Below are 24,603 nucleotides of genomic sequence, written 5' to 3' on the forward strand. Positions count from 1 at the left end.
GAAGGTGCATGAAAAGATGTCAATTAAAACGTATAAATGCGTGAAGATATGACAAGAAAAGTGTAAAACATGAATAATACATGTATGTGTCAAATAAAGGATGACGCGTCCTACATATATTGTGCGCCCTATCTAAGGACATATTGGCTATAACGAGTTATGGGAAAAGCACAAGTCATAGGTATATAGTACAAGTCTTAAATGACAAAAAATAGGACGCGTCTTCTGAGCAAGACGCGCCCAACTTCAGAGATGTGTGTGCATGAAACACCCATAAAACTTATGTAAGTTGATATTTTTTGAATGGGGAGCTAATTTTATAGCTGTGGACGCGTCCAACATTTATGGCGCGTCCTCCCTCACTTAAACTTACCTTGTTCTAAGTTGAATTGCTTATTAATGTCAATCTCGACCACCTCCGCGGCGCTGAGGCCCCTGGTTTTTTCTGAGGTTGTGAGAACAGGTTTGCCATTATGAAATTCACGGAACTTGCAGATAGAGCCAACCCGGGATGATAACGCGCCCACCAGCTTGAGGTTGTCTTCTGTGATCATATCCTTGAGGTTAAAGTGCTTCTCTGCATACTGAAGAACTTTATCTGCTCTCTTTTTCCTTTTTCCTGTTAATTCCTTCTGAACTCTTTTGTCTAGAGATAAAAGATAGTGATAAGTTGTTAAAAGGGGAGGGAAAAGTTTGTTAAAGAAAGTAATCAAGAGAGGACGCGCCCCTTCTAGAGGACGCGTCCAGTTTATGAAGACATGCTTTGCGAATCACTTACTTGGTTCTAGGTTGAAACGAACTCGGGATATCTTGACGTCATAGATATAGAAGAAAGGTTCTTTCCAATCCCTTTCGTGGCTGATCTTGCCTTCATTAAATCCCTTGTTATTCAGCCACTTGTTGACTACAAAGAAGTGATAACCAGGAATTGATTTTCTTATGCTGTAAAAAAAGCTGAATTCCTTCATGGAGGGCGTGCCCAGTCTGAGGTTGTGGTATATCATGAACAAAGCCCAAGCTAGTTTATATGAGTTTGGAGACATTTGGATTGGGGCAACGTCATACCACTTCAAGATCTTTTTTATATATGGGTGCAAGGGCGCGCCCACGCCTAGAGAAATTAATTTTGGAGTAAGCACCATTCTAGGGATCCTTTGGTTCCCAATGTTGAAGATGTGTGGCCTCATGGTTCGAAGAGGGCACACCCAGATTCCCTCCATGTCGTAATATTTCATATGCCACTGAATCTCCAAGTCAGTTGCAGTTGAATCGAGAGCTACATAGGCCAATTTACCTTCTTTTTTCTTTCTGGCATTTTTCTCTGCTTCAGTCAGGGTACCAAGCCTTGCCCAGTCACAATCCACTTCAACATCTGAAGGTTCCCAATGTTCCAGGGGAGAATCAGATTTCTGGGGGGATACTGGGTATGTCTCGGGGTCAGGAACCCTCCTTTCAAACTCGCTTACGCTGTGAGGGGACGCGTCCTGAGAATGAGCCGCGTCTTGGGAGGCTGACGCGTCCTGAGAGTTAGACGCGTCCTAGCCTGAAACAGTCATGCGTTGGGACTTTTGGCTTGTGGTAGGTATAATCTCATCGTCCGTCCAATCTTCGATGGCGGCTCTAGTATGGAGAATTGGGGCCCTCTGCCTTTTAGTCCCCTACTTTTTCATTCTAGAGCTTATAGGGACATGATCCATGGAGTCAGAACTGGAATCAGACATTATAGAGCTTCTTGATTTGAGGGAACCGAAGACGCGTTTTTCTGCTCTAAGGAAGGAACTCGTCCTGTGAAATTCAGGAAAATCGGGTTTGAAAGAGATTAAGTGTGGGGAGTAGATCCCAAGACGTTTATTGAGAACCTTGAATGGATGGAAAGGAGAAGAAGATGACGCGTACTCCGACTGCAAAAGAAGGAATAAACATTTGAGGACGCGTCCACAAAAAAAAGAGAAAGAAGAAAATTAAATGAATTATGATGAAGAAGAAAGATACTAGAAACATTCGAAGACGCGTCCTAATAATCTATCGTGCGAAATGCACTACGAAGACGCGTCCTAGTAAAGTGTTGCCCCTATGCGACCTTTGGTTAAAACGACTAAAACGTACGTCTTAATAAGGGAATATAAAACGCGCCATGTAGGCTTAGACGCGTCCTGTACGATTTCAATGCAATGGAATTCTAATCGACTGTCAGTAATTTTGAGAAAATATAATAAAATCCTAGAAACATGCAATTCAAGAATCAAGGAAGCTAAATATGGTATATTCACGTATACATACAGATATACATACAGATATATGTACAGATAAGCCAAGAACAGTTGAGATAAGCACGAAGCATACGAAAAGTTTTTTTTACTTATTTTGACGGGGTTATTCGACCAAATGCAGAAATGAAGGATGGTTTTACGTACCTCGTAAGTTGGGGGTTTGATTAAGCTGAGAAAATCGGGAAATGGCTGGATATATCGTCGGATTGTTGGACCTTGAAACTCCTGCTTGAAAGGGCGGCAATGGCGGTTTTCGGGAAGACAGAGAATAAGGTATAACTATAAGTTGGGGAGGATATTTATAGGAGGAGGACGGCTACGTGGATGACAGCTGTACGCCACAGGTATAAGGTGAAAGCAAGGCGCGTCTTACGGCCATGACGCGTCCAATTGTTTTGAGCCAAATTTCGTTACTCGGATTCAAGGATAAAAATTCCAATTTTGTTGTTAACTGTAAATGGAATTTGGGGGTAGTTGTTATACCCAAAATTTGGCATTGAATTGACTCGGGTCAAACGCGGGCTAGTTACAGTCAAACTCGGTATTACATTGTGGAAGTGAGGACGCGTCTAAGCCTACAGGGCGCGTCTACTCGTAATGAGGGAGCATGGGAGTGCATGATCAAGGAAGGACGCGCCCAAGTTATATGGACGCGTCAATCATGATGAAAGTACCTTGCTAGTGTGATCTTGTGGCAATGAAAATTGGAGGACGCGCTTGTTTCTATTAGGACGCGTCTTGCAGCTGTGTCATGCTGTAAGGAATGGTTGAGGAAGAAAAAGGGTTGAATTTATAAAGGTCAGGACGCGCCCAGATTCTGAGGACGTGTCCTGTGATTGGTCTATGTGTTCTCAATGGTGATTTCAGGACAAAGCTTGCATGGAGAGGAGCAATGGAGGTTATTTTTACTGATGTATTTGTTGCAGGTACTCTTTGAAGAATTCCCTCCTTGAGACGGTCAAGGAGGGGGGTGTCCGTGAAAAGCTTGAAGGCCTCCAGGGGTATGCCTGATGATTGAAGGCCTCCTCCTGTATCCAACGGGTGTCCTCGTTGGGGATGAGGGGTTAACTTTGGTGTGTGCTTTGGGAACTCTGTTCTTGCATTCAACGGGTGTCCTTGTTGGAGAACTTTGGAGTCATCCTGCACTTTGCACCCAAGAGCTTGGGATCACCTGTCTTGTTATCTGGTGGGTTATCCTCATTCGAGGGACAGAGATGCATCCGGCATTTAGGGTGAACCGTGGCTATACCTGCGTCAGTAAATCAAGGGAGATAGCTGTAGCGGAGTGTTATCCTTGTGCAGGGAGATGCACTATCCGTGAAGTCTTGCGATTACGGACGAGCCTTGGGCCTTCGCGGTTGGGCCTCAAAGTTGGACATTCCTAAAACTAGCGGAAGACAGACTTTGGATGGGCTTCTACTGGATCTAGGAATAAAAAGTCTAAGCCCGTTAGATTTCTTGTTCTATGAGAACTACGTCAGGCTTGATCCCTATATAAAGGGTACGTAGGCACATTGAGAGGGTAAGAAGTTGAGAGCTGATAAGAGAGCCACCACTTATTCTGATCAATCTCAGCCTAAATCAACCACAAACCACCACACACCGCTCGATTTTCCGGCAAAGAACCACCGTCACAGATCTTAGTTCCGGCGAGAAACCTCAATCTTTGTTGTTACCAGATTCCTCCATCAACAATATATTTACATTACTGTCTCCAACGTTGAAATTATATGTGTCCAGTTTGCATTGAAATTATTCGTCTTCCCAGGTACATGTCTGTTATCTGTTTACATCTTTACCAGTTCTTCATCCAATCACGAATACTTGTAGTGGGTCTGCATGCTTCACAGTACACTGAGAGCACATTAGTTAACCCGGACTTCTGTGGTCATTTTCAAAGTTTAAATTCTGTGCAGTACTATTGAATTTCACACAAGTACTCATATTCGTAAATATTTTTTTGCTTGTAAGTAGCATCCATGTGTCTTTTTATACATGAAAGAGTTATAATTTGTTTAGCAACTATGCATCTTTCTGAATAGAGCAGTGCTAGGCTAGTACTCTAAATCGTTTCTCAGAATCTTTCCCGAAGTGACTTGATATTTGTCACGAACGCATTATTATCAGAAAAAATTTCAAATATGCAGGTTATACATCAGCATTTGAGGTGTTGGGAACTGTTTTGAAACTCTATTATTTCTCTCCCGAATATATTATCTTTTTAAAAGGTCAGATAGAACTAATATTATCTTTATTTAGCAGGAAAAGTACCATGTTAAAATTGACATACAAATGGTCAGTGTACCAATCTAGGCTCCTAGCAACCGGCCTTCGAATTTCGGTCATGTTACCTCACCTGATTTAGCAGCCTTAGCCGGCCTTCGAATTTAATTCATGTCACCTCACCTGATGTAGCAGTCGGCCGGCCTTCGAATTTCGGTCATGTCACCTCACCTGATATAGCATCCTAAGGCTTAATAATACAGTAGTATATAATTAATAAGTAAATTTTTTTGGATCATTTAGGTTTTTCAAAAGATTATTATCTTATCATTTTATCTTATCGATATTGATAATTCTTTTAATCGACACAATCCGGAATCAGAGAAAATTTTTAACTTAAAGAGCTTATTAATTTGTAGAGTACAAATTATTAACTTGAAGAGCTTATTAATTTATAGAGTACAAATTTACTGAGATTTTACCGTGATATTATACTGTTGATTACAAGATGAGAGTTGCATTATATCGATATATGAGGCTCGTGCTATCTTGAGCGAGTCTTTTGATCGGGGTTCTTTCGATTTTCTATGTAGTATCAATCGATCTAGAAGCTTAAGCTGATAACATCTTGCTGACATTTTCTTTCTTCTTTATTTATTACCAATGAATTGATCTTAAACAAGTTTTCGAAAGCAGCAGTTCATCAGGTTTCAAGAAATGGCATAATTTGTTGGGTATGTTCTTGATTTCCCTGTTCAAAAGTACCGGAAATATAAGAGTGATTTAGTTATTAATAAAAAATAGTTACGCCCAATATGAAATTTCAATTACATAGCATCGCCTTTCTTTGATGAATCTAAAAGGTGTAACATGTTGCCAAAAGATCTGCCACAAAAACAAAACATGTTGTCAGATCAGGCAACTTTTACTTCAACTTGAAACTTGTCCTATTTACAAAACTCAAACATTCTACAATATCATCAGACAAGAGTACTATTTGTACATTTTCACAGACCGCAAACATTGTATTCATCTTTACTTTCTGATTGAAAGGAATTCAAAGCTGCGAAGAGGGTCATCTCGAGCACCCTTGGTAGTTGTGTGGCGGGAATATGCAGGAGGTTTAGACTCTGATCCAGAATTAATCCTCTGTGAAGTAGACAATCTACCTAGGCTTGTTACCAACCGGTTTGAGCGCCCCTCAGCAAATTCACCAGAAGAGCTAAGTCTATTGCTGCTTGTGATCACCGCTCTTTTTGACGAGCTGCCATTTCGGGAAGTTTGTCCTTTCTCAGAGTCAGCTAGCTGTAGAATTGATAGAATCATTAAGAACAGACATAATTACAAGTTAGTATGTACAGTGTACAAGTATAGGCATCTAATTCTGCTGTTAGAGACTTGCATCAATTAGAAATAATTAAGCGGAAGCTCATGTCGGGCCTCTTTATATTTTGCATTTTTCTTACATAACGAGAAACCAAATTAATATATATATGTATATATGCACACACTTTATTATAAAATTAGAACATTAAAAGATTGGTCGGTCGGCATTTGAGCATAATTGGAACAAAAATAATATAGTGTTTAATACTTGTAATAGTTATATATATGTCACTATTCCATGGAGACCCCATGTAAACTATCATAAATAATTCTAAAACTAACCATACTAATGCATCACAAGGTAAAATTTTGATTCTAATGTTGAATAATGAATACTAACCATGTATAACCTTCACAAATATTTACACTTAAATTTTATAAAAAAAATTGCTTAACAGAACTTATTAATCTGATGAAGTCTTCCTTTCATACGGACCGATGAATTATTTCTTAATATCCTTTAAACATGGGGATCGAGGAGCGTAGGCCACTAACAGGAAAAAAAACAAAGCTCTTTGTTGAAGAGAAGGGTACTGAAGTCTTCCTATAGGTGCAAAGCATGATGGCATCATTTATCAAATATGTAATTTGAAAGATAAAACCCAACTAATCCGAAAAAAGTTCATTATAACATTACCACATCCTTGGAAGAAGTTACTTCGTCTGACCGTGTGTGTCTGGAAAGCTCACCAGGCCGAGCAGGATTTCTTCTGGAAAATGCTTCAACAGCGCCTGATGTTTTTTCTTTAATATCTTGACCTGCTAGATCAAGAAAAGAAACCACTGAAGGATGTAATAAAATTTTACTAGAGAGAACTAAATTGAAACTTTCATTCAGCAAAGGCGAGGAAATTGTAGTAGCCCAAAAATAATTACAAATATATGATTAATTAAAAAAATATATCTAAAAATAATTTCTATGTTAACTTCTCAAATCTTGGGATATTCACAAATATCTATACATAATTCCCAAATTTGTATATCAAACCTTGCAGCCTACCTGACATTCTCTTAGTATCATGATGGTAATACTTGTTCAACATTTGTATTTGCTCACCTTGATATATCGACCAACTAAGCCTGGATTTGGAAGGGGGGCAAGAATGTGCAAAGAAAAGTAGAAAATTGGTAATGTCGTCTTGCGGTAACTAGTTGACCTTGATAGTTAAATTAATATAAAATTATACATAGCTTGCACTAGTATTACTGGTGCATTATGAAATAGATGAAGACTAGTATTACCAGTGCATTATATTATAGTTGAATTAGGACCTTGGTACATGCTACTCTGTTCTTGAGCGAAGTTTGGGAGTACGTTTATTGTGTGATGATCTTATGCATGTTATGGTGCGTTGAGATCCTGTAACGTCTCGAGTTCATACGTAAGACTAAAAATGCGGTGTCAAAGGAACTGACCTCCAAAACATATAAAACCGGATTACTTATTATGTGGAAACGAAAAAGTACTGTGCAACTAAAGGTCATTCATGTTAAGATATAGTGTTAATAAGTAGCAACTCAATCTTGTACTGTTCTTTTGTAGACAATACCTGAGGTCCTTCCTGGCTTTTCTGCAGATGGTCCTGCATTCCCACTGGGATTCTGAGGACAGATGTAGACAAAACTGAGCAACAGTTGCTAGAAGCCAAAATATCCACAACAAAGGATTCTAGAAGCACAAACCTTTCCTCTAGAACCAGCCCCAATCTGAGGATACTTCAAAATGGTCCAATCAAAAACATAATCAAATTGATAACCTGTAGTATGAAAGGTTCAATTGCAGAGTAAAAAAAATAAAATCATATATCGAAAGAAGCTTTGAGATGGAAGAACATTCAGATGCACAAGAACTGTGATCTTTTATTTACCTTCACGAATAAATAAGTCCCTGAAAAGCCTTTTCAAATATGAATAATCTGGCTTGTCCTCGAAACGTAAAGATCGGCAATAGTGAAAGTATGATATGAACTCAGAGGGATAAGATTTGCATAGAACCTGTTGAAGACATCAGCAGAAAATATAAAATTTTAAAGAGCTCGTCAGACAATGAAAATAAAAGTTCAGTAGGCTTAATCGGTTATGCGGGTAACAAAACCGTCATTGCCTAAGAGCTAGTTGACTCTAGATCCAACCACATAATATACGATGCACTCCCTACTCCTACAAATATTTTCAGTTCCACAATATCAGCATTCTAAATAAAATAGCAATTACACTCTAAATAAATTCCCTCTTCCTTTCAATGACAACAATATCTTTTTAGTGACAGAATCTGTTAACCTAACATGTACCAAAATAGGTAGAAAATATGTGATTTTTTTAAATAAGTACCATTTGTAAGAAATATCACATGATGTGCAGCATCTTGCTTAAAAAATTAAACATTCACAATGCACTTAATTATGGAAAGAAGATGGTTAGATGTTAACAGTCTAGGAGAGAATTGCCCTGACATTTAAAACAACCAAGCAGAGATACGACAAAAAAAAAGGTACCTCTATAGGCGTTGCCATTTTCTTTTCACTAATCCTGTCATATTTTTGTTTTTTGTTGCCAGCTCTCAGTCCCTGCCATGGAAGGCTGATGCAAAGGAAAATTCAATATACATTAAAAAAATTACTCAAACTACACTAATTACGTTTTTGAAGGAAAAAACCGATTGACATATTTAACCTTCCTCTTAAGAAATACATAAGCACGTAACCAAGAGATTCGAGATCATCCCTTCTGCTTTGTTCTGCCATACAAATAACAACCATGAGTCTACAAAATTAGTTTGCAATCGACAAGACTCTGTAACAATCCATATTGAACTACATCTAACACAAACATTAATGCAATAAAATCACTCACCAACTCCAAGGTGTGTGTTAACACTAGCATAACGAGCTGTACCTGTAAGGTTTTTATTTTCCCTGAAACGGAAGCTTAGTGAGTGTACATGCCATTATTTCAAAATCCGATTTTAAAGTACATTCAAACAAATTATAATAAAAAGAAGCATAAAAATAATGTTATAAAAAGTGAGAAGAAATATGGATCACTGGCTGGACATCAACCCCCTCCCCCCTTCCAGGCATAATAGTCCTGAACTGCCTACTTTCAAGAAGCCTCAAGAGCTCTATAGCTCAATGAATTTGTATGATGTACACTGTCCGCATTCTGTACCTCTCAATTCTTATGGTATCTGCTATAAATTTAAAATTATTTGGCATATATTATATACCTCTCACAAGTCAGAAATCATAGGTTATGTGCATTATGAGCATGAATTGATATGTGTGCCACCTTAGAGCCTGTCATTTTTTATGTCCACCTAGTCCGCTTAACACTTCAGTGCAGAGAAAATAGCATGCAGGTAATCTAGCTTAAGTACCTGTATGGTATGTGCTTATGGGTCTGAAGATCCCTGTACTTCTTTGCAAGGCCAAAGTCAATAGCATAAACCTGTAGCGAGTTTAAGCCAAAGTGGAGTAATGAGATGGCATAATGTAGGAGCGATTTTAATATATAAAAATTTCATTTCATTGTTCAAATGCAACAAAGGAAATCTGCATAGACATTGAAGAATATTTTTGGTAGCCAACACACGTTAACACAACCACTCATCAAGAATACAGGTAAATCACACTCTCCTAGTCTCCTTGTTATAAATAGCCGATCTTTTGTGCACCATGTCGGAATTTGATAATTAAGATGACTTACAAAACAATTAGTATATGGAGGTTACCATATACAACAAATATAAGACATGGTTGCATCAAATGATGATTCCAGCCAATGTATAAGTATACATATTTATTATTTTTTGGCTTATTAATGTTTAAATAATTACGCAAGAATTTCTATAAATACTAGTACAATTTACCATCTGTTTTTTAGCCATGTTTAAAAACGGTAAGCCCAGGTTGGTAAAGGTGAGAAAAAATGGTCAAACCATTGGTGAGATGTAAAAGACATCTAAAAGATAATAATACTTTCTGTTTTAAATCTCATTTCTCTGAAATCCTGCTAAAAGCAGCAAGTCAACTAATGTACAAACAAATGACAGTAAACAAGCTTGTAGATGCCAAACTATATGTGCTACATAAAGATTAGAAGCAGCTCAAACATTACCTGATTTGCTTTTCTCCCTAAGCCCATTAAAAAGTTGTCTGGCTTTATATCACGGTGAAGGAAACTTCTTGAATGCATGTATTCAACTCTATTTATCTACACGAGTAGCATAACAAAGACTTAGATGGATGTCATGGACATACAAATAAAAAATAATTGTGATGTATACTTACTAGTTGATCTGCAAGCATCAATACTGTTTTAAGTGAGAATTTTCTGTTGCAATAGTTGAATAGGTCTTCTAAGCTTGGGCCAAGAAGGTCAATAACCATGACATTGTACTCGCCCTCAACCCCATACCATTTGAGGTTGGGAATTCCCGCTATACCCAAAAAAAATTCAAATGATCAGACGAGATATTTTTTTAAAGAAAATTAAGATCCTTATCTTATATTTCATTAAGAAAAAGAAGTAAACCCTGTCCCCGTGTCGGAAATGCTGACGCGTGTCCAAGTATCAGACACAGGGATATGGTTGGTGACCCAACTGTCACTGCTTCATTTCTGTGTGTGTGTGAAGGAGGGAGAGATGGGGAAGAGTGTGTGTGAAGGAGGGAGAGGGAGAGAGAGAGAGAGAGAGAGAGAGAGAGAGAGAGAGAGAGAGAGAGAGAGAGAGAGAGAGAGAGAGAGAGAGAGAGAGAGAGAGAGAGAGAGAGAGACGTACTTCCTCCCTGCAGAAGCATATAAATTTTTGATTCATAGTGAAGTTGAGGGTGCTTCGTCCTGGCAGATTCCTGATGTATATAAACATAAAAGCAAAGGATCGGAGCTAATACCACAAAAAAACAAATAATAAATCACTGAAACAAGTAATCATGGAGTCATGGTCGTCTCAACGAAGGGATACGCCAAACATTACTTTCGACTCATGACAGCAAGTAATGTAATCAATATAAGAATTCACGAGTTTAATGATAGGGTTGGCAGCTTTCTGAGGTTATATGGCATCTTCCGCTGACTACCAAAGTAATTAGCTCACATATACCAAAAGATTTTATTCGAGTCATCATATCATTTCCGAGAATGCACAATAAGGGAGGTACTAACACAAATGGAGTATGAAACTTATGACTACAGAAGAGAATAGAAATATCAAAGGGTAATCTTTTTGTTAAAAATGTAAAAGCAACATAGGAAGAATGAAAATAATTTCCCAAATACAGATAAAATCCTCTTATTCTACAAGAATCCAGACTGCAGTTCCACGAGTCTACTCGGAATCGGACGATTCCTGAGTCATTCGTTCTCCCCTCCATGCTGCGCCTGTGGAACAAGGGACCATCCCCCGAACAACAAAAGACTTTTTCGCTTATTTTGGTAATATGATGATGTATTTCCCCCAGAAAGCATACATATTTTTTTATGGGAACAGGCACAGGTTAAGCCTTAATATTTTTTTCATACTTAAATGTACTCACAAGATTATCATTATACTGCAACTCAAGTATTACTGTATAGAACTATAAATGCCCCGAAATAGAACAACTTAAAACATAACAGCTCAGGCAGCTAATCGATGAAACAACCACATCAACCATGCAAATAAGCCACATCATAAATCACATAAAACACTGATCAAAAGCAAGAAAAGTACCAGCTTAATCGCAACTTCTTCTCCACTTTGTATATTAATACCTACATTAATAAGCAAACACATTACACACACAAACATTTTTACCAAAATCATCATTACACATCAAAAGAAATTTTTACCAAAAAACATGTATACAAACATACCTAAATATAGCTCACCAAAAGAACCACTTCCAATTTTCCTTCCCAGTTTAAACTTTCCACCCACAACATGATCCATGATTTCACAATCCTATTCTCAAGCCTAATCAGATCTATGCCTAATTTCAATCAAGCCAACGTAATTTAGCCCAATAAAAATGACCCAATTTGAGATACCCTCATCTTATGAAACCCTGGAAATTCTAACACCAGTAATAAAAAGATCAAATTTTTATGAAATTCTAACGCCTACAAAAAAAAAGATGAGATTTTTATGATCAAGATTAAACTAGAAAACTCTCCATCAAGAACCAACTTATAAATCAACTACATCCTTTGATTAGTTCAACCTAAAAGACAATCAAGAAACAATGATGAATAAAAAGATTGATTCTTGGAATATCATTTTCAACATTATTGATCACAACAAAACATGTATGTAATAATTATATGTGCACGTCTATAATGTAAGAATTGTGTAAGATGGCAAATATGATTAAGGAAAATACATAAATGATCAAAAAGATGAAATTTTGGTAGAGAAATGAGGAAGAAATAAGAAAGAAAGGAAATAAAATAGAAAGAGGAAATAATTTGTGGGGATTGAATTGTTAAAGCAAAGCTAAAGTGGGGAAGATAATATTTTGTTTTTTTTATCCTTTTTAATAAATAAAAATTGAGATTGTGGAATATACTACTCAACTACTCTCCTAAATGATTGAAACAATAAACACCAGTCATCAACTCATTTGTGTTTGTCTTTGTGTTTAGTTGAGCGATGTATAAAAGTCCCCAAAACAGTTTTTTTGATCTTTTTTACCGTAATTTTGCGGATACCAAATTATTTAGGAAGTATGTTACGTAATTTTCATTCTGATTTTGATTTTATTATTTTACTAGGTTAAATAAAATTCTAGGAAGTCAACTAATCAAAATTTATTTATTGTTTTGACAACTAATCGAAACTTTAATTTAGTTTAAAAAATATTATTAAATCACATTTCGATAAAATTGATTTAATATTTTTAGTTTAAAATATATACTTAAATTTTTAGTCAATGTAATTTCAAATAATGAAAGCACATTATCATAGTTTTTTGTTTCAACTAATAAAATGATTCATACAAATTCAATAATTAATTTATTTTTTTGACAAATTTAAAGCAAATTTTATTTATTTGAAAAAAACTTAGCTTGAGACAAATTCTCAACCAACTAGTAATTTGAAAAATAAATTAAATAATTAGTCATTTTATTTTTGAATCACTTAATATAACGAAAATAATTATTCTTAAATTAAAAATAAATTCGATCATCATCTGAGCAATTTAGACGCCTACACCAGATTTTGATGGCTCAATGAAAATACTAAAATGAGGTACAATGTCCCCCTGATAAAAAAAATATATGATTAAAAGTTAACTATTGTGATTTTCACTTACCTTCCATTGTACAGCGCTTACCAAATTTTTATGTTTTAATGTAAATAATTTCAATTTTCAAAAATGTTAAAATGATATATTTCAATTATTTCATATATATATTAATAAAATAATTGATAAATAATAATTGTAAATTATTTAGTTGCGAAAAGGACAAATAAAATTATAAATAAAAAGTAAACGCGAAAACAAAAGTGTACATGTATAAATTCACATAATTAATTTTATGATAAAAAGTTACTAAAAATAAATAATTTTGACTCCAAAGGGACTAATACAAATTAAATGCATTATATTTAGAATAAATTAAACGAAAATAAAAAATACATGATATGCATTTATGGAAATCACATAAAATAAATAAAATAGCTGGTAAATCAAAAGCTATTAGACTTGACGGGTCGAATTTGGATAGATTTGACTCAATTCATATTGCTATCCATTTAAATTTGTTGGATCGGATCGGATTACTTTCGGATTTTTAATTACATAATACACATCCAAATTTATTAATATCTCGGATTATCGGATCAGACTCTGCATCCATTTAAAATTTTTGAGATGAATAATATTCATTTAACACGGTTCGATAATTAAAAAAACTTAAGAACAAAAAGCTATTTTATAGTAAGAGATATTGTGAAAAAAATGAAAATATGTGAAAAGAGTTCAGTTCAAAATAATTATGAAATAAATAAATAAAAATAAAATAATGTAATTGGATAAATATTTGAAAATAATTCTATATGTCAATTTCAAAAATTAAAATAAAAAAAATTGTGAATAAAAATTTATATATGAAAATAATTTACTTCACTCATTAGAATATGATAACATATGGTGTGTACAAGAAATTTTATTATGATGAGATAAAAGTTAAATTAATTATAAAATTAATATAATTAATATTGATACATATACAATTAATTATTTTCATTTATTATAATTAATATATATATAGGCATGATCAAATATAAACCAAATTTAAAATATAAATTTTGAACTAATATCAACCACTAGATCAACCAAAAATAATTGGTACGTTATAATCACTCCACCCAACTATTCTCCGTCCTCTCACACCCAATTTCACTTTTTCCCCTCCGTTTTTAATTTGATTTTTCCTTTGAAATTGTAAGTTTTTTTTTTAAATCCGATTTCGCTATATTTTTCAACATCTCTCAACGATCGATTTGATGTGTTATATTTCGAAGTAATTTAAAAAAAATGCTTTTTAGTTTTTATTTTAAAATTGATTTCTATTAAAATAGCCTTCTATATCTATACTATTATATTAAAATGAAAAATTAAAAGTTTGGTTGTTGGTCGTTGGTCACCTAATCTAGAGCCGTTAGATCAAATTGATGAAAACCGTTAAATATAATTTTAAAAATTATTATTTAAGTAATATAAGATCAAATTCAACAAGCACCATATTATTAAAATTATAATTTATAAAATATAACGATAAAAATGACCGTACATCGTACGGGTTATATAGTAAGGGGTGAAATATTATTATAATGAAATTATTATTTTATTTAGGGTAAAAATATAATGTCTCCATTATGTTGGTACCTTAAAAAACTACTATTATTTTAGCATGGTGATTACTTAATTGATTAACTATAACTTTATAAATTATATTTGAAAAATGCAATACCATATAGTTTTATTGATAATTCTAAGTGTATTTTAAAAAAAATATTTTTAAATAAAATTTGATTTTTTATTTCACATGAATAGGATACGAATTATACTTAATCTAATATTAATTTTATTTATCTCGGATCAATGATTTATATTATTTTATTTTAGCGTGCTGACCAATACATCGACCAAATCAAACTAATATATTTAGTTTAATTTTAATTTTTTTGAATTCCGGATTAATAAGATAATTTTGTTTTAAACTAAATAATTAGTATATATGTTTTTTTTGTTGGTCGAATTGTATTTTTATTTTAATATGTGTTAGTCTGAATCAATTATATAATATATTTTTTTATCCTGGATAAATAAAATATATTATTTTGTTTATCCAAGTTCATAACTTTTTTAGGAGAATTGATACTATTATTATTTTACCTTAATTCGAGTCACATTATATATCAACCAAATCTTAAGAATTATATTTAATTGGTTTAAATTTAATTTAGCTCGAATTAACAAATTAGAATGATATAGAACTCGATATGAATTAAAATTTAAATTGGTAGAAAAAATTGAATTTAACATAAATTATAGTGATATAGAGTTCGATATAAAATAGAAATGAAATTGGTAAATTAATAGTGTAAGTTGGCTTCAATATCAATTAGAATTATATTTAGTTTGTTTAAATTTAATTTAGCCCGAATTAACAAATTAGAATGATATAGAACTCGATATGAATTAAAATTTAAATTGGTAGAAGAAGTTGAATTTAACATAAATTATAGTAATATAGAGTTCGATATAAAATAAAATTGAAATTGGTAAATTAATAGAGGAATTTGACTTAAATATCAATTAGAATTAGAATTGATCAACCCAGTGATTATAATTAGAACAATTAAGTAAGGGTAATTAAATAATTTCAGCAGGTACCACCGACTGACTACCAAACTTTTAGTGTTTCGTTTATTATAATATAGTATAGATATATTTATAATTATATAAGTTTAGTATTTCAGATCGGGTGTTTATCGGATCAGATGAGTAAAAATCCTTATCCAGTTTTTAATGGATCGGATTCTTATCAGATCGGATTATCGAATCGGTTTTAATTTTATACAATCCATATTCATCTATTAAGACTCAGATCGGACCAGATAGCATCAGACCCCCGCTCCGTTGACCGGCCTAATTTGAATTGAACAGTTGCTCCAGGGCTCCGTTTATCATGGAAAATGTTCTATAATCAGCGTCAAAACGGTAGGGGCAACAAAAAAAATCAAAAATCTGATATTCGTCCGAAATATCCGCATTCGTATCCGAAAAAAGCGAATAAAACGAATATTATCTGTATTCGAATCCGATGATTGCGAATGCGGATACGGATCTGGCATATTTGTATTCGAATTATCCGTTTGACATGCCTATATGCAGAGATTCCGTTCGACGATAAATAAAAATGATCTTTTATGATTAAAAAGTAACGGTATGTAGGGTGCTTTTTGGTGGGATTTTTAGCATTAATCGTAACCAAACCAATATATGCGGTTCGGTTCGGTTAATTACTATTAACCGTCACCAAACCATTTAAACGGTTTTTTGGTTTCAGTTAACCATTCATCGGTTTCGGTTTTTATTCGGTTTTTTTAGACATTTTTTATTTGTACGATTTTTTGTTGGTAATGTTTTGGATAAAAAAATAACATCAAGTTAAATGATAATATTAAATTAATCACCACATATTTGTCACATTAGAATTCATTAAATAAATTGGATATATTTCATAAGTTATTTTTTGAATTTATAATTCATATTATCTTAAATAATAGATACGAAATATGATAAAAATATATGTTAACAACAATGAAAAAAGAGTATATCAAAACATATGATAAAATTGATTATATACATATTAAAAAAATTATGATTTAAGAATATTTACATATTAATCTTAATTAATGTATTAATTAATGTATGGTATTATATTATACAATTATACTAATGTTAATTAAATATTTATGATATCTTATCATATTAATGTTAAGTATAATTTTAATCAATAAAATATAAGAGCCGGGTTATGATAATATATACATATATATACATAATATTATATAGAGGAAAGTTTTATGCAGACCACTTTTCCGAGACCTTGGAGACCACATATGTTCTGCAATCAAAACACTATAAAATATATTATTTTGTGAAGTATATTTTACGAGTATCACTAATTTATTAAAATTATTGAAGATCATTTAAGTTTAATAAGTAGAATGTGTATGTTCTGCAAGCTGAAAAAATGTTCTGCAAACTTAACATGTTTTGCAGAATAAAATATTTTTGTAAGGTTTTATATGCGGTACATATATGATATTCAAGATTTTGAATAAAATAAGGATCTTTGTAGAGCATGATTCGCAAAATAATATGTTTTGCAATATTTTTATGCAATATTTAACTTGCAGAACACAAGTGGTCTCCAAGGTCTCCATAGAACTTAACCCATATTATATATATATATATATAGCGGTACGTTTAATTTTGGTTCGGTTTTGATTGAAAACCAGAACCGAAACCGCACCGCTAATTCGGTTTTTGTCGGTTCAGTTTTCTTCGGTTTTTTTAGGGGTTTGGTTTTTTTTAATTTGTTTTATCAGTTTTTCGGTTATTTTGTCGGTTTCGGTTTTTTCTGCTCACCTTTTTAATAAAAAGGATCGAGTTCCTACTTTGGAGTCATCGCAGAGTAGAAGCATCAGGCGTGCATTACCGGACACTATACAAAACAGATCGGACCAACATTTCTCAAACCTTGATCAACAAAATAACTTGCATACAAATTTTACAGACAGAAAAATTAATCAAAAATGCTAATAATGTTGCTAAATTTTGCTTAATTAAAGAAATTCAAAATGTTCTCTTGCAGAATTACAAGAGTGACATGGGCGTCAGTTAAACCATACCAGTGGCACGTCAATATCATCTGTATTTCACATGTCCTAAGCAGCATTTTTATAGACGGATTACATAAATAGTAAGTTAGTGGGTTTGCGTCTCTTTGTTTTTGAAAGGGGTAGGGGAGCTTGCAGCTGATCTGTAGCTTTGAGATGCAAATAAATCTTGGAATATATGACATTGTACTACAACCAAGACCCCCCGTGATGCAGACTCTAACTTGCACCATGACTAATCGATACCAAAAACTGAAATTACCAATTCAATCATGGGGCTGGGATACCTAGCCATCGCACATGTTAGACATAGATCAGCCGGTTATGTGGACTTGCTACTCTGCTTGTCAGAGACTTCTAATTCAGGAGGCAAGAGATTCAGGAAGCTTCCTCCTTGAGGCTTGCGTTCTTCACTTGTGTCGGATGTTTCAGACTCGTCCTCTGTGAGAAGATCACCAATATGATGAGAATGTAAAGGTTTTAGATGCATGCTAACCTAAACTTATCCAATCAACTTGTTAGTACTTTTGCCCACAGAGTTTGTCAGGGACATATTTTCTATTGTTAGAACTAAGAACTAAATAATCCATGAAGTCCAAGTAAAAATGAAGTCATGATAAATTGGCACATGTAATCAAGTCAAACTGAGGTGAACACTTTCATGTTCGAGCTTGACTGTGGCATAAACCCCAAGCTTAAAACTCAAAGGAAATTTGATATGCTCGAATTCGGCTCAAAAGCTTAAAACTCAAAGGAAAGATATATTATTTTAAATACATATAACTGAACAATTATAATTTAGAGTAAGAAATAGAAAACTGTTTTAACTTCCAAACCCTACATTAACAAGTCGAGTAATCTGGACAGCTCGAGTTCCGCTTAATTATTTTTGTCAAGTCGAATCAGAGTATTTTACGAGCCAATATCAAACAACTCACAAATAACTTTAATTATCAACACTTGTTGTGGGTGCCACCAATACCTCTAACTATCACAAGATGATTATGGTATACATAATTAGAGATTATACACTAGGATTGCCAACAGATTGAACTTAAGAACAGGATACTGCGAGTTTAAAGTGCATTACCAAAGAGTGATTTGATGGTCGGTCTTTTTGGTTTAGTGTTTTTTTTCTTCAATTCAGCTGCAAAAAAATTACCAAAATGACAACAGATCAATGAAAAGCCTCAAATGAGTGAAGTTTGTGCATTATAATATATGAAAAAGAAAAATCAGGTGACACACACACATAAAGAGAGTGAGAGACATACCCATTCCAGGAACTTGATAGTCATTGACGATCTCAAAGTTCTTGTAAGTGTAACCAACAAAGTTAACATCCTTCGACGAAAGCATCTGTATATTTAAAAAGAAGAATTAGAACCAACTATATACATGCTTTTATACTATGCTTTGCACATTGTAAACACTTCTGAAAGTAAACTACTCTAGTGGAGATAACAATTCAGATTCAGTATTGTCCAGTGTCCACTTTTTTACAAATTAGGAATCCAGAATCCAGGGTTTTCTCTCCCAGTCCTGTTATACAGGGTTGTCAATAATGGCAGCTCTCTATAAGCACCATACCCTTTCTACCGTATCAATTTTCACATGACACGGAATTCAAAGGAACCTGGTGACAAATAATTTGGAGCCAAATGTACATTGACATGCAACAGATTTGCTGGAAGTGCAGAAACTGAAGTTGGAATGCTTCTTAAACATAATCATTATAAGTTATAAAAAATGTAAATCAACAAGTGAGATTACCTTTCTCCACGGACCAGATCTTGCTGAAGCCTGAGCTTGGTGTTCAGACTGCAAGGCAATAGAAAGAGGAAAAACAAATAAGCATAGACTGCAAAGAAACTTGCACGCTTTTAGAAACTCAAATAAGAACGAATAAAAAACACATTTACCTCATCAAACTTTTCAAAATTTTGGGTGTCCAATTCATCATTCACCTCGGGAATGAAAGCAGCTTCCATATCATATAATCTGTCCCATTCAACACCTTTAAACCAATGATGGGCCTGAAATAAATAGTTCAAAAAAGTAATTCACTCTATTTCTTAAGCACTTCCAGAACAAGTCCAAGAACATAGAACAGGACACACCATACAACACCTTAATTTCATCTGCACCTTTTGAACCCAGCCTGTGATTTACATTACAAAGTAGTTTGCTAATTAGGTCTTTCGCTTCTGAAGACAATTGTGCTTCTTCGGGAAACTTCAGGTGTGTTCTCCAGTTAACTATCTGCAAGAGTTCGAGGAATTGTAACAATTAATATTTTGGTGTTTCTAGTAAAGTTTGCACTTCCATGCAAATATTTAATGAAGCAAGGATACCGTGCAATGCACTCATTACCAGTAAACAGTGAAGCCAGAAGCGGGAAGAAGAATGACAGGCGAAGAAAAGAAAAGAGAATTACATAATTGAGAAAAAAGATAAGAAGCAAAATTGAGGACTGCTGGTTCGGCGAATCAGTTGGCTCTTGAGTCTTGACTGGCAAATGGTAATTGCCAATCTAGACATATTGACCTTATAAAATTATAGGCAGTAAGTTCAGACTTGGTCCAGAGAAATTGTGATGTTCTTCAATCAACTTTTCATTCTATATTTATCAGTTTTAACAAGTGACAAATTTGCTAAAACTCCTTAAGAAACAGATATGCATAAACAACCTACCTTTCTACAAGTTGTCATGGGATCATCAGAATAGAAAGGTGGGTATCCCACGAGCATTTCAAACATAATAGCACCAAGTGACCACCTGCAGACCAATAAGACCATTAGTCCGGAGACTCCTAGCAAAAGCAAATTCAGAAAAGGACAGACTTTATCAGCCATGCCCTAAAATTTCATATAGGCAAACTCTTCTTTTAGCTTCTAAGAGCGATGCTTATGATATATATAAACATTTCCTCGAGGGATTCAGGCTCTCCTATTTTACATGCAAGAACTAACCAATCACATTCCAATGAGTATCCTTTCTTTAGAAGAACTTCAGGAGCAATATAATCTGGTGTGCCAACAGTTGAATATGCCTGCAATATCCAGAAAATAATTTACAAGAAAGATGAGGAAAACCCAACGCCTTCGAGATTTGTTTCTAGACATATAATGATTGCACTGCAGAGAAGCGGCTGAACTTCCCGTGGAAGCAGAATATACATTTTCAATGAAATCTAGAGCACAATGCAACCTAATAAATATATTGTCTGAATCCCATCATCCTCCTATAAGAGAAGACACTCTTGGTAGATAGTGTCATCAAATGGACAATGGTAAGGCAATGCAAATGAAAAAAACTACAGCCAGGAATCGTTACAAAATTCTTACAAGAGTCCGCCTATTTTTCTGCCAGTGCTGTAGTTGCTCCTGTTGTGTTCGTTTTAGAGGTGGAGACCGTACAGTACTTTTTGAACTGCCTGTTGGACTAACTGCTGAAGATAAATCCTTCTCTTCTATAGTACTGCAATCTAAAGGTTTACATAGTCCAAAATCTGATAATCTCAGATGACCATGTTTATCAAGTAGCAAGTTGTCGGGCTTAATGTCTCTGAAAAGTAAGCATCAATTATATCAATATATCTATTAATCCAACAGTTGCACTTCACAAAGTACACAGTATTAAGGTGATGCATCAAAGATTTAAAGCAGTCACAAACCTATGAATATAATTATTTCTGTGAATAGACTCAATGGCCAAGACTGTTTCACCAATATAAAATTGGGCTTCTTCTTCAGTCAAGGTATCCTTTCTCATAAGTAGTGTCATCATATCTCCTCCAGGTAAATATTCCATGATAAGATATAAATAATCACTATCTTGGAAAGAGCAATAAAGTTTTACAATACAATTGCTGTCTACTTCTGCGAGCAGATTCCTTTCAGCTTTAACATGCTCAACCTATAAGAGTGTAAAAGCTAGCTAAAATAATTAAGAGAAGCAAGAATAACTTCTGAGACCACCAAAAAAAGAAACACACACGCACGTACGTACCTGGCCTCTACGAAGCATTTCAGATTTCTTAAGCTTTTTCATTGCGTAGACATGACCTGTTGCCTTTTCCCTACAGACTCGAACCTGAACATGATCAACCAATGCATGTTTTTAGTTACATCCAGAATCCCATTTCAATATAGATACATAACGTTGAAAGATAGCTCCGATTTAATCAACAGCATCATATGATGAAGTCTCAGGCTTTTAAGTTTCAGAGAGTAATCACTATGCTATCTCCATTGACAATTGCACACCAAGTGGCAACTAAACTTGACTTCTGAGATATTTCCTTTAACTTACGATTCTGGTAGTAATATAACAACGTAGATTGCATGCAGTACTAGTCTTCAACAATAGTAGAAAAAAAACATGATAAACTCTATTGCTTTCTTTTAAATTCTCTGTATTATACATTGTATTTGTACCCCATTCATTGCAAATTGTACCTTCAGATCGTGCTACACTTTGCAATGCAGGATAAAAGCTCGCAACAAGTGACTCCTTAAATAAACTAAAGAATTGCCAGAATATGAATTACCACTAAAGTATACTATGTATCTGCTAACCAATGAAAACTATTCACTGTTTAACTTGAGGAAAAAGAGAGACCACCGGTGCAATACAAGCACCAATATTTAGAAATGTTTACCTCTCCAAAAGCACCCTTTCCGATCATTGTGAGCAACTCAAAATCGTCCGATCCCATTTTGTGTCTCTGGAGACGCATATATTCAGTTTCCTTCTTCTCCAGGAACTTTATTAGGTTATTTTGGTCTTCCTCTGAGACATCAGCATCAGCCAACTTCTGCTCCAGTAAATTTCGTCTGTTTGAAGAAACAACGAAGGGGTGAGTAATCACATGTTTTGCGGCCTAAAAGTTCACTAGAACTTATTATTTCTATCTATCCAAAAAAGAAAAAGGGTGACATGAAGACTAGCTCAATTCCTCTAACACATATATCTCAGATAAGTTCTACTGCATCGGAATGTTGAACTTGAGGTCTTTTATCACCCAAGAAACTTGTCATAAATTAATTGCTATGCCCAAGTTTGTTAGGAACTTGCAGTTCCCCAACATCTGAACAAGAATCGGAAAATAGGTCTTGAAATCACAAGTACTACCAAATTGAATGAAGAAAATAAGTAAACTTAATAACTCATTAATTTGTTCCCGCCAGTAATTTCAATAATACAAGTTAAAGTAAATTATTGTACCCTCACCAATAGGAGTGCCAAACATTCTAAGAAATTTAAAAGTTACAGATATTTTTGAACTCCTAAACGATTTTTCTACCTGCGGTACAATGAATGGGTCAAAAAATGCAAGGAACTCAATTTTTTTTTTAATTTTTAAAAATGGATATGAATATATAAAACATATGTGTCTATTATGCAATCAGGCAAAAGTTCCTGCACACATGACTTACCTTTCCTTCCTCTCCTGCAAATTCTTCATCTGTTCCTTATAATGATTCTCAATATATTGTTTTGCAGCTGAAACCCTTTGTTTTGTAACATTTGATGCTTCTTCCTCTGTTAATGGTTTTGAATCTTTGGTCTCATCCTCCTCAGATTCCGCAGATCCCTTCTTCTTGGCTGAAGACTTTGCCCGATCTCGTGGCTGAAGCTTTTGAAGCCATCCCCTAGCCGAATCCATTTTGTTTCTGCTTTCACAAAAATTCTTCAACAACTAACAATCAATTCTCAAACTATAGCTTTGATTTAATACGGTCCTTGATCGCAGAACAGTCTAACAAATTCACTGTGCAGCAAGAAAGAAAACTACAAAATAAATAAATTAACAACACATTTTAGGTCAACAGTCAACCAGGTAACTCAATCTACACTCATACATAAAAACAAATTGAACATAACCAAAAATCATTTCAACATAAATTACATCTTAGAATAGTATATGTATGTAAAAGAAACAATTTATCGATTCAAGTTAATCTAGTGCCAAGGCCTCATCCCAACCCCCTAGCATGGCACAATGTCAGGGGGTTGGAAACTTGGAATCATCACTCCCTCCTCCCCTTAAATGCAAAGTGCAAACTACCAAATAAAACATCATCTGTGATGCCAACAATATCGTATACATGAAACATACCAACTCAATGAAACATACCAACTCAATGAAACATACCAACTCAATCAATAGGCCACAAAATAAACATTCACATAGTAAAAAAAAAGACTTAAAATTTCATAAAAAAACAATGAAACCCATAATCTAAAATGCCAAAAGATCTAACCTTGAATCAAATAAAATACAATTCAACACAAAAAAAAACATCTTAGAAACTTACAATATTGGTCTGAAAATACAAATGAGATCCATATACTGTTCAGACAGACTGTCATGCAAGAACAAAAAACATGAAACATGAAATCATAAATTTACAAACTTGTATGTAAATAAAAAAAATTAAAAAAAAAAGAGAGAGATGAATCTTGAAAAATGGGGGGGCATAGAGATCGTATTACCGCCAAAAAAAGGGGATTGTCGGAGAGAGATACAGCGTTTGGATCCGTTAATATCTTGAAAATGGCATATATTTTTTTTGTGTGTATATGGATTTGTGTATGTATGTAGAAACCCGGTCCGGTGTGGGGTGAATGTATTTTATAGATTGAAGCGTGTTGCGTGTGTGCGTATTTGTAATAACAGATCACAGGGACAGGGGATCCACTCAACATGACACTGACAATATAATTTTCTTTATTTTTTTTTATTCTTCAATTTTTAATTTAATCCATATAATAATTTAATTAGAGTATTAATATATACTATGTTTATGAATATTAAATCAT

The 24,603-nt window shown here is 34.1% G+C and overlaps 2 protein-coding genes across 8 annotated transcripts; both read right to left on the reverse strand.

Moving 5' to 3' along the window:
• Nucleotides 1–5,264: 5,264 nt before the first annotated feature.
• LOC141707646 (casein kinase 1-like protein 9) lies at nt 5,265–12,310 on the reverse strand. 2 transcript variants are annotated; one of them, XM_074510932.1, is made up of 14 exons: nt 11,732–12,310; nt 11,589–11,629; nt 10,659–10,728; nt 10,169–10,317; nt 9,996–10,091; nt 9,256–9,326; nt 8,733–8,794; nt 8,553–8,616; nt 8,375–8,459; nt 7,748–7,874; nt 7,563–7,636; nt 7,430–7,481; nt 6,517–6,641; nt 5,265–5,798 (listed from the first exon to the last, which is right to left on the reverse strand). In XM_074510932.1, exons 1-14 carry the CDS (start codon nt 11,805–11,807, stop codon nt 5,529–5,531), a joined length of 1,362 nt encoding a protein of 453 aa, XP_074367033.1. In that variant the 5' UTR covers nt 11,808–12,310; the 3' UTR covers nt 5,265–5,528. The 2 variants fall into 2 exon arrangements, with proteins under 2 accessions (XP_074367033.1, XP_074367034.1); XM_074510933.1 differs by having other exon boundaries at nt 6,517–6,638; nt 11,732–12,307.
• Nucleotides 12,311–17,700: 5,390 nt separating this feature from the next.
• LOC141707647 (uncharacterized) lies at nt 17,701–24,428 on the reverse strand. 6 transcript variants are annotated; one of them, XM_074510934.1, is made up of 15 exons: nt 24,277–24,428; nt 24,099–24,146; nt 23,217–23,453; nt 22,439–22,613; nt 21,787–21,870; nt 21,452–21,693; nt 21,123–21,342; nt 20,748–20,827; nt 20,469–20,553; nt 19,905–20,036; nt 19,697–19,810; nt 19,548–19,595; nt 19,049–19,133; nt 18,865–18,921; nt 17,701–18,215 (listed from the first exon to the last, which is right to left on the reverse strand). In XM_074510934.1, exons 2-15 carry the CDS (start codon nt 24,128–24,130, stop codon nt 18,097–18,099), a joined length of 1,710 nt encoding a protein of 569 aa, XP_074367035.1. In that variant the 5' UTR covers nt 24,131–24,146; nt 24,277–24,428; the 3' UTR covers nt 17,701–18,096. The 6 variants fall into 6 exon arrangements, with proteins under 6 accessions (XP_074367035.1, XP_074367038.1, XP_074367037.1 ...); XM_074510937.1 differs by having other exon boundaries at nt 23,217–23,551; nt 24,277–24,423; XM_074510936.1 differs by having other exon boundaries at nt 23,217–23,571; nt 24,277–24,423.
• Between the last annotated feature and the right edge of the window lie 175 nt (nt 24,429–24,603).

This window comes from Apium graveolens, chromosome 2, assembly GCF_009905375.1.
Source record: "Apium graveolens cultivar Ventura chromosome 2, ASM990537v1, whole genome shotgun sequence".
Classification (NCBI taxonomy): domain Eukaryota; kingdom Viridiplantae; phylum Streptophyta; class Magnoliopsida; order Apiales; family Apiaceae; genus Apium; species Apium graveolens.